Here is an 11005-nt window from a genome sequence, read left to right on the forward strand (position 1 = left end):
TCCTATCCTATCCTATCCTATCCCAGCCTATCCTATCCTATCCTATCCCAGCCTATCCTATCCTATCCTATCCATCCTATCCTATCCTATCCATCCTATCCTATCCTATCCTATCCTATCCTATCCTATCCTATCCTTCCTATCCTATCCTATCCTATCCTATCCTATCCTATCCCAGCCTATCCTATCCTATCCTATCCTATCCTATCCTATCCATCCTATCCTATCCTATCCTATCCTATCCTATCCTATCCTTCCTATCCTATCCTATCCTATCCTATCCCAGCCTATCCTATCCTATCCTATCCTATCCCAGCCTATCCTATCCTATCCTATCCATCCTATCCTATCCTATCCATCCTATCCTATCCTATCCTATCCTATCCTATCCTTCCTATCCTATCCTATCCTATCCTATCCTATCCTATCCTATCCTATCCCAGCCTATCCTATCCTATCCTACCTATCCTATCCTATCCTATCCTATCCTATCCATCCTATCCTATCCTATCTATCCTATCCTATCCTATCCCAGCCTATCCTATCCTATCCTATCCTATCCTATCCTATCCTCAGATTGCCTCTGAGCTTTGATCAGTATCAACATCTCACTGTTCAAACTATCTCCAGAAAGGTGTCTGGGGAGGGATGTCAAACAAGCAAGGACATATTGTGAATCAAGTATGCATGTCACCCTGAGAGGTTCCACAGTCCCCTCCATTTCTGTCTACCATGTCACATACAACATATGAAATAAACTCAACATGTGTGTAGTGTTCCAATCTAGAAATTCACTGAACACCCAGGACACTTGGCTTCTGTCCCTTGTTTGTTTTCATTCTAATGCGAGCCCTTGAAGCTACAGCAGTTGAGGAATAAAGACAATAGAGATAGAAGAGAGGTCAAAAGTTCAGGAAGTATGACTAAAATACACTGCTCCAAATAGTCCTGTCTCAAGAAATGGGCCAAGGACAGATGAAATACTGGGATGCTAAGATTAAAACCAAACCAGGCTATGATTTCTGTTTGACCCAGGGAGCCCACAGACCTCTCCTGGTGTCTCACCTGAGTACAGCCGCTACTTGGCAATCTGCAGGAAGTCCTGGACAGGAACTGCACCAACAGATCTCTGCACTCTTCCTGATGTGTCAGAACCTATTTGCTTGGTAACAGTCAAACCAGACGAAAAGACCCCTCCACCCATCTACTGATGAGCACTAAATTCTGTCTGGGACGCTGGAATTCTTAAGAACAGTCTCTCTAGTGTTTGCTTCCTGTCTGCCTCAGACTCTGAAGTAGTGATATCACAGTGGGGGAGAATGTGAAGTATGGGGTGTATGTATGTGTGTGTGTGTGTGTGTGTGTGTGTGTGCGCGCGCACACACATGGGTATGCTTACAGTCCATGCCACACCTATGACCGTGGTTCCTTGATATTTTACCACCAAGGTTTTCTTGGTTTGTGTAAATGTACTTTATGATATTTCAAAGACAAGATCTTACAATGCTGCACTTCTCAGAATGGGTCCCCGTCATTAGCTTGCACATGACTGTCTGTGGAATACATCCGTATGACCAGCTGTGTTAAATGGACCACCACGCTCAGACTGAGATTCTTCGTGTCCTGTGGCAGAGTAGGGACGTTCCGTGGTTTGAGATGAGCACAGCCCCTCCACGATGTCTTGGTATTCTCTATCTTCTGACGGGAACAGTATGCGATAGACCAGTCTCACCTCTTCTTCCTTTGCAGTTACGGACGAGTTTATGCTGCCGACCCCTACCACCACACACTTGCTCCAGCCCCCACCTACGGCGTTGGTGCCATGGTGAGTAACAATTCCTCCTTGCCCTCTGCTCTTCCTTCCTTCCTCCCTGCCCTCCCACCCCCAGCTGGGGCCTCAGTATGGGCTGATGGTTGAAGTCCTCTCACTTTCTCTTAATTGAATTTGTCTCTTGTGCTAACAGCAGCTAAAATGCCACATTAATCCTCCCAGTAAACTTGATAAATGTCTTAATTTCTTGGCAATGTAGTGCATGTAAGTTATTATATTTCTAATTTTGCAAGTCTCACCTAGCGAGCACTTACCTTAATGGAATAATTAGTCATTTTGATAATTAAATCCATCACTAACGGAATGCAGTGTCAATGCAGAACTTTTTTTTCTTTTTTTTTTCCCTTCCCTCCCGTGCTGCTCATTCACATAGCCCCAAGGTTCCAGCCCCAGCACAGACTTCAGAGGAGCTAAGCTGCACACTTCCAGGCCTCTGCTGTCAGGCAGCTGAGAATCTGCCTGCCTCTCCTCCCCTTTTACAATTCATGTTTAAAGTCATAGTCGCCCAGGAGAGAAAGTAGAGAGTGGAGCACACTTTGTGTGTGTGCCTAGTATACAAGAAATTAAGGAATCAGCTGGCTTTGGGGGTTGTCTTGTTTTTATTTTTTTTCCTTGGGTGGGACGGGAAGTCTGGGATTTTATTTTTGTTTTGGGAAGGGTAAGGGGAGGGCAAAGTGGGGGGCAAGGGTGGGGTGAATTTGCCTGTACTTGTTCAAACTTCTATGCACTAAAACTCTTGAGTCCAGTAAGACGTGCCCATCGCGTGAGAGCGTATGCGATCATTCCAGCACTTTGGCATGCAGTCTTCTGCTTGAGTCCTCTTCCTAAGAAATCAGCCCCACAGGCATCCATTGGAATCACCAATACTTTTAGCAAAAGGAAACGGTTAAGGGTCACCTCATAGCCGTAGAAAGCTCTGGTCAGACAGATCCCTAGACCCTGGGTCATAAAAGTCCAAACAGGATTAGAAAAGTCTACTATTCTACGTCTACACAAGCTTAACCACACCCAGCAGTGCCCCTCTTCCACCCCCACCACAACATCAGAACCCAAAAGTTCCTAACCAGATCCCCTCCCCCCTTTTTTTCTTCAATGTGGCATTCAACAACCCCATTTCAACACCTAGGCCTTTTGAGGAAAGGGAGGAAAGGAGAACCGAATCCCTACATCCAACAAACCGTCTAGACTCATCACTGACTGTAGATAGAACTTCTCCCAGTGGAGCACCGTATTGGTCAATCCGTCCATTCACCAAGGAAACAAACCAGTAAAATGAGCCAGTACCTATCCATCCACCGTCCCGTCTGTACACTGGAGTCCTCATTGCTAGTAGGATCAGTGGATCCATTCAGTTTCCTGGGGATTTGTTCTCCATAAGGAGTTGCTGGGAGAGGTCAGGACTGACCATATACCAATTAGCTTTCTGAATAGGTCCTGGAATGGGGAAGGGGGTGCCCTCTATTTGGGTTGGTTTTGAGTGTCTATTTTTTTTAACATTAGTCTTTTTGATGATCCACATGTTACAAAAGGAAACATGTAAAAAACCACACCCCTCAAATTGCTTTGTTTCAGAATGCTTTTGCGCCCTTGACTGATGCCAAGACTAGGAGCCATGCTGATGATGTGGGTCTCGTTCTTTCTTCATTGCAGGCTAGTATATACCGAGGGGGATACAACCGCTTTGCTCCATATTAAATGACAAATCATAGCAAACAAACAAACAAACACAAACAAAAACAACCTTCCAGTGTGGGGAGAGAGAAAGCTTCCCGAGGCCTGAGTGTTGCAACACACGCAGTAGGACATCATTTTAGCAACTCAAAGAAAACAACTAAAAATAAAAAGAGGAAAAAAAATTACATTTTTTATCTTATACCTCAGATATTTTGTTCTGTGTATTTTAATATTGTGGGTCTTTGGTTTCTGAAGGTTCTCGTAGTTCAGTCGCTGGCTGTAGAAGTTTTTGTGGTTGATCTAGAGAGAGGCTAGATATGAATAAAAACCGATTTAGGGCCATATCCAGAGTTCTATATTATGTAAATGAATTATATGCTGACCACGAAGCTACCGGGGTTAAGGTGTTTGGGAAGAGTCTAGGTGACGAGTCATTCTTTCTGCATCTATATTATTTTATTCTGTGAAAGGGGAGGCCGGGAGGGGCTTAGGGGTTTGGGATTGGGGTTTGACTGAAAGAAAATTATATATATACATAGATATATATAGTAACTGATGAATCTAAAATGACCCACTGCACCAACGATCCTAAATCTATGGTTCTAAGTTACTCCTGGCAAAGTCAAGCCAAAGGCTCTGCTAAGAAACCTCTTCTTATGGCACTGAGTTTGGAGGCGAAGGAAGCTGTGTAAGTCCACCCTCTTATCATTCCACCGCAGTACTCAGCTTCTTACCTACCCACTAGTTATTTAAGCAAAGACTACTAGTTAGGCCATCAATAAGCATTCTTTTTATATTTCTTCCAGTATGAGAAATTATTGATATCACTGCTGACTTTTATATTATGGGAGGGAAAAATTAACATTAATAAAAAGGTGATTAAAAAAAGCACTGTTTCTATTTTTTTCTTTTTTTCCAAAAAAAAGAAAGTAATAAAAACTTAAATTCTTTGTACCAGTTAAAAATATGTATAAAATTTACATCTGTGCAGTGGAGTTATGTTCTAGAAACAGTCTCTGAGGCTTTAGTTTTAGCTTAGTAGATTAACTGTTAGAAACAGACGTATAATTTTTATGGAATTACATGATAATCATATCTGGATTTATAGTCGCATTTTACAAGTATCGCGATCATTGAATAGAGATAACCATGGTATTTTCATCAGCTTGATACTTTTTGAAAACATGACGCCTGTGAACAACTTGCAATTTTTCAGTCTGTGAGAGCCCACCCTCCCCTCTCCCCAGTGCCCCAGGGTTATCTTAAACTGGCATCTTTACTTCTGTCTCCGAGGCCCAAGAGGATTGTGTCAGAAGGAAAGAAAAAAATGAGACAAAAACCAAAATTAGACCCTCCCCCACACCCACCTCCCCCCGAGAGCAGCATCTGCCCCCTCTTTCTTGGACGCAGGGCCAGAGCAGCACAGCCGAAAAATTGCAGCTTGTAACCTTCTTCTGTTTGAATCCCCCACCATGTTGTCCTGTTTACAAGTTAACTTAAGTTGGGGTATCTGTCATGGGTCTTCCCGTTTTTGTATTTAAATTATAAAGTATCAGCAAGCTGTCTCCCTGAGTAGCGTTACCGCCTGTGTGTGCAGAGCAGGCCCATGGCGCGCACTTTAGTAAGTACCAACTCACGCTGTGAACCTGCCAATCCGCTGTAACAACCGCTTTAAAAAATCTAAACCAAACAAAAGTTTAAAAAGAAAAAAAAAAGTGTTTGTGATCCAGCTTTTCCTAGTCATCCTACGTGCATGCCCGTAAGATCGGTTGGATATTAAACCATCAATAAAGTTTCGTGAGATTTGAAAACAAAGTTTCTGTAGCTTCGATACCTAAAACAGATGATTATGGTTGGGGAGAGGAAGAAAAGGAAAGGGCGAGGAGGGGAAGGGAGAGAATCTGCTGAACTGCTAAGAAGAGAAAAACCTAGAGCTTGGTCTTTTCTCTCCCTTCGGAGTCGGGAGAGACAGGGCTGAGAGGAGACTGTTTGCGGCAAGTCTTGAAAATGCCCATTCCCACCTGCTTCAGTGGGATGGCCATGTGTGCACCTGGTCGATGCTACCCAAGGCAAGAACTTACTGCCGTGCTGTCGCATTCGACCCCAATGGGATAAAGATAGTGATAGAAACAGGGCTGCAGAAGGGACAACGGATCCCTCCCAGCCGCCCCAGCTTTCAGCCCAGAACCTGCATTGTGTATGAAATCACAAACATGGAATTCTTACTGTGCTGGCTAAAGTAAAACTCATTTGCAGTTTTGATTTTCATCAATGAAATGTACTTTCCCCCACAAGTGTCTGTAGTTTTAATAAACTCATTTAGAGCAAGTGGGAGCCAACCGATGTCGCAGAATCTTTTGTCTAGGCACTCTGCTGAGCTGCCAATATAAGTCGTTTTAAAATGTCATGTCAGAGGTGTAAACAAACATTTTGGATTTTTTAAAAAAACAGTATTTATTTGGAATGTTTTCATTTATCTAAATAACTATTGCTATTATGAATTATGGAAAAAAGATTAATGTGGCATATAGTGACTTCTTAACACACATCACTCAATCTGCAAACCCAGAAATGTGTATATCTGTCTTTAGAAATTAGTGTTTATATCACTTACAGTGGTTTGTGAATAAAGAAAACTGGTTTGTAATATCAAAAAAATAAAAGCTTAGTCTGAAAAGGTACCTACAAGTTGGTGTTCTGAGATTTTTTGCCTCTGTGGATTTCTTTATAGGGTCAATTTCACACACACACACACACCAGAAACCTTGTGCCCACGAGGGGTCTGGGGTGGGTGCCACCAACATACAAAATACATAGTGGTCAGGGGTAGACCAGATGCTCTTGTAGCCACCCTCTTCCTCTGGGTCAGATCCCTTTTTTCCGTACTTGTCTACCCAAAAGGGTCAACAGACACATGCAAAAGTGTGTAAGAAACAGTTTACTACACTTTTCCTGTTCCCAGCATGATACAGTCTGTGGTCTTACCTCAACATCAGCACACTATAAATTTCAAATAGAAGTAATTAGACAGCTAGTTCGGGGCTGGTGAGTTCACACTACTAGGTACTTAGGATGGGTCAGGCAGCATGTTTTGTTTTTGTGTTTCTCATTAATTCTCATGAGGAATCCCCTCATGACCTAGAGAGATAAGGTAAACATGTCTGTGGCCAAGTCTGAGGACCTGCGTTTAATCCCTGGATCCCACTAGCTGCCCTCTAAGCTCTGTATTTACACTGTGGCACACACAGGCATTTACATGCACAGAATGTGTAATATATTTAAAAAAGCCCACCAAAAGTTGGGCATGGTAACCCACACCTGTTATCCCAGCCTCAGAAAGATTGTCCTCAAGTTCAAGGCCAGCCTGGGCCACATTGTGAAACCTATCTGCAAAATTAATTGTTTTTAAAGTGTGTGTGTGTGTGTGTGTGTGTGTGTGTATGTGTGTGTGTGAATCCAGGTACCCGAACAGAACCTTTAGATTCTCCTGGAGCTAGAATTACAGGCATCTAAGAACCGCTTGACATGGGTGCTGAAAATAATCCAGTCTCATATAATTATTTTAACAATTCTGTCAATCCAAAAACACACAAAGGTCAAAAAGTTGCCAAGAAAAGCTAAATGACATCCCTGTGTTACAGGCTTTTCGCGATCTAGTCCAGGTGGATGCACCTCCTAATTCTCTGGAATATGAACATAAAGCTCAGAAGTCAAGAGTGCCTGTGCTCCTCCTGAGGAACTGGGTTCCATTCCCGGAACCCACAAGCAGCTTCTAGCTACCTAAAATTCCAGTTTCAGAGGAATCCAAACCCTTTGCCAATTTGTGGACACAGCACGCGCGCGCACACACACACACACGCACACAAAATTCACTGCCATCTGTATAATGTGCCTGCAACAACCCTTCAGGAATGATAGACTAGTATTACCAGTAAAACCGTAGACATACAAAGGGCTTAGTTAATGTAAGATCACAGAGTCAGTGATGGGGACTGTTTCCACTGGCCAATCAGGACTTAAGAAGCAGGATGTCTGCTGAATACCTTTGGTCTCCTGTACTCTTTCTACATCAACCGTTGCCTAAATATCATGGATTTTGAAGATAAGAATGACAGCTGAATTAGTGTTTACTGTCCAATCATGAGAACCTGAGTTCAGGTCCCTAGAAGCCACATAAAGGGCTGGGCATGATGGCACACAGCTGTAATCCTAGCACTGAGGAGGATCCCAAGGCTCCTGGCCAGCTAGTCTTGTTGAACTGGTAAACCAGGTTCAAGGAGACCTTGTCATGCAAATCCTCCGTCTACTCCCTGGGAAGGAGCCTTGATAAAAAGCCAGCACTTTGGCAGGCCATCACACTTCCGGAACCCACCAGTCTCCATCTCTCTAGTTATAGGGTTGCGAACAAATACCACCACAGCTGCAGCTCAGCTCAGGCAGCTTTGCCACCGATGCTGCCTCTGATACCCACAATTTCTTTGTGATTTGTTTTAAGACGGTCTAGCTTTGAAACACAGTATTCCCTAGGCCTTCCAAGAGCTAGATTTTGGTCATTCTCTGCCATACCTAGCTCTAATAGTTTAAATATATGTAGATATGATCACTAAATAAATATATTTAATTTTATGCAAACAAATAGTTCCCTAAGTATATATGCTCATTCATTTAAAGTAAGTGAGCAGCAAAAGGGATTTGTGACTATTAGTCCAGTAATACTTACTATTTGGTTCTTCCTTAGCCCTCTATGGTTAAGGTATAGTACTGCGACTGTCTACTCACCAGAAATGGAACTCAAACAGGCTGGGGACATGCCCCGGGTGTGCAGCTCTAAGCGGCAGAACTGGGACACTCTGACTTTCTCCACAGTTTCTGCTGCCCCATGCTAACACAGGTTTCACACACATCCAAAACTTAATCCTTGCAGGAGCCCAGGTAAGTAATTAGCCTCACGTCCCAAAGCTTATAAGCATTGGAAATACACTCCAAATCCAGGGTCCTTCCCCTCTGGCACACTGCACTCTCAGAGAGGTCTGCCTCCAGGAATTGCCTGGTAGACCCCGACCTAGATCGGGGCCATTTGAACTTTTTCCACTCACAATCCTTTTTCCATTAAGAAATTTTGAGGGCTGGAGAGATGGCTCAGAGGTTAAAAGCATTGCCTTCTCTTCCAAAGGTCTTGAGTTCAATTCCCAGCAACCACATGGTGGCTCACAACCATCTATAATGGGGTCTGGTGCCCTCTTCTGGCCTGCAGGCATACACACAGACAGAATATTGTATACATAATAAATAAAAGAAAAGAAATTTTGATATGACACTAGGTATAAATATATATATAAATCACTCACTAATAAACATCATAAGGAAATACTTTCTAAAACAATTATGGTATATATAATGGTGCATGTATTAAGGAGAAAATATGTATACCAAAGGTGGATGAGCTAGTATTTGTAACAAAATACAATCCAAAAACACACCAATTTGATATTAACATGCTGAGAGATGATGACAGAAAAATATTTGGAAGTGTTTGCTTTCCATAATTAAACTATTACAATTCTAAAAAAGTGGGCAAACATGTATAATAAGAACACAGCAAATGGGCCAGCAAGATGGCTCAGCAAGTCGACAATCTGAGTTCATTCTCCAGGATCCATCCTGTAACAAGGAGAGTGCCAACTCCCAAAAGTTGTCCTCTGACCTCCCAGTGGACAGTATATTACATACTCCCCCCAACCTCCCACAACATGTGCACACACAAAATAAATAAAATCATAATACAAATGTTTTAAGACTACAATTCATGACATAGAATGGTCTCAAATCTAAATCAAGGTGTTCCAGACATCTTCAAGGGTGTGACATGTCAGCATGCACAATGCAAATTGCATGTGCTGTGGGTTTAGCACAACACTGCAGTGACGTCTCCAGATGCCACCTAGGTGAGCACTTTCAGAAACAGCTTGCATTCATCTTACTTCAGCTGGGATTGCTTCTTGGTCATTGTGCAGTCAGAAACCTTTCACTCTTGTCTTAATACTGGGAGGAATCCCTGCACTAACCACAGTCATGTAGCTTTTGTCCAGTGGTTCTCAGCCTTCTTAATGCTGCAGTCCTTTAATACAGTTCCTCCTGCGGTAGGGAGCCCAGCCATGAAGTTATTTTTGTTGCTACTTCATAACTATAATTTTGTAGTATTATGAATTGTATGTACACATCTGTTTTCCGAAGGTCTGAGGTGACCCCAGCAAAGGGATCATTTGACCCCCCAACAGGGTCTCACCCCAGAGTTTGAGAACCACTGGTTTAGTGGAAATAATACCACAAAGGCCTCCAGAGACTACCTCCCATCCTTGCTCCTGCATACCTATGAGCAGACAGATCACTGCTCCCAGAATTCTCCCTCAGGACACCTTGAATGTGCTGGTGACTTTGACATCTAGCTCTCTGACTGAAATAGACAGATGGTGTGTCGCCTGAATAAAGCAAAAAGTCAGAAAGAGCAAGAGTATTCCCCAGGCTCGAGAAACGAAGAGAAAAAAATAGCAGGTGTAGGTACGAAATAGAAGTGCAGAGACCCAAAAAAGTAGGGTAATGGTGCTAAGCGAGCAGGGAATGGCTGGGAAGGCTTGGAATGCAAATTGGAAGTTCAGCCTCCAGATGCCAACAAATGCTATATCTCCCACAGCCCCCCATCTCAGCTCCCGCTCCCTGCAAAATCCCCCCTCAAGTATACAGCAATAATAACTGCAGGTAGCCAAACCCCTTACTGTTTACACATGCAAAGTCAAACTTTCTGCGGCCACACCAAGAAGTGGTGTGGAACTGAGAAAGCAGGTCAGAGGTACAGTGCACCCCTCACTGGCCTTTTGTCTCCTCCAAACACTCCCAGGCTGTCCAGAGTGAGGTATTGCAGCTCCTTACCACGAGGAGGACTTCCCCAACCCCTGATGCTGCTGGATGGGGCTGGCAGTGGAGCAGCTGGCTGCTGTCTTCTCCTGTCTGAGCTTTCCTACGCTACCTGACAAGATGATGTTTCTGCAACCAGTTCTCTTTGTTCAAAGACCCTTTCTCCCCTCTCTAGCGTGCGTATGTATGCTGGGGGAAGGGCAGATGCAGAAAGAGAGCTAAAATGATGCTTTACCAAAAGAGATAGAGGCATAGGAAAAGCAAGCCTATAAATATTTTCATTTTATAGAAATATACATTATGTAATTTAAACAGACATCCAGAGTTACTTCTGCCTAGTACAGTGAAGAAAAAGATAAAACATTTTTTGAAAAGAAAATTCCCTGATACTTAAAACAAAATGACTCACCCAAGTTCAAAACAAAAACAAAAAACAAACACAGAAATGTTTTCCATTAGGCAAAAGACCTAATCATAGCAGCAGCACAAATAGAAGACAGAATAGCAAAATTTAGTCGCTAAAGGTTTTCTTTCTTTCCTTCCTTCCTTCCTTCTTTCATTTCTTTCTTTCCTTCTTTCTTTTTTTTT

The 11005-nt window shown here is 43.0% G+C and overlaps 1 protein-coding gene across 26 annotated transcripts in view; it reads left to right on the forward strand.

The window, feature by feature from the left end:
• Positions 1-6186, forward strand: part of Rbfox1 (RNA binding fox-1 homolog 1) — a 2144901-nt gene extending 2138715 nt beyond the window's left edge. For 19 of the 26 annotated variants that reach the window (XM_041676148.1, XM_041676157.1, XM_041676153.1 and 16 more), the window contains 2 exons: positions 1750-1825; positions 2205-3534. In XM_041676148.1, coding sequence (XP_041532082.1) covers positions 1750-1825; positions 2205-2352 — 224 coding nt within the window. In that variant the 3' untranslated portion in view covers positions 2353-3534. Of the gene's footprint in view, positions 1-1749; positions 1826-2204 lie in introns of all 26 variants that reach the window. The other 7 variants (XM_041676152.1, XM_041676159.1, XM_041676174.1 and 4 more) reach the window with 2 other exon arrangements.
• The last annotated feature ends 4819 nt before the right edge of the window (positions 6187-11005 follow it).

The sequence above is a fragment of the Microtus oregoni genome, unplaced genomic scaffold, assembly GCF_018167655.1.
Source record: "Microtus oregoni isolate MIOR12 unplaced genomic scaffold, Mior012 000027F_ref0000203, whole genome shotgun sequence".
In the NCBI taxonomy this organism is placed as follows: Eukaryota; Metazoa; Chordata; class Mammalia; order Rodentia; family Cricetidae; genus Microtus; species Microtus oregoni.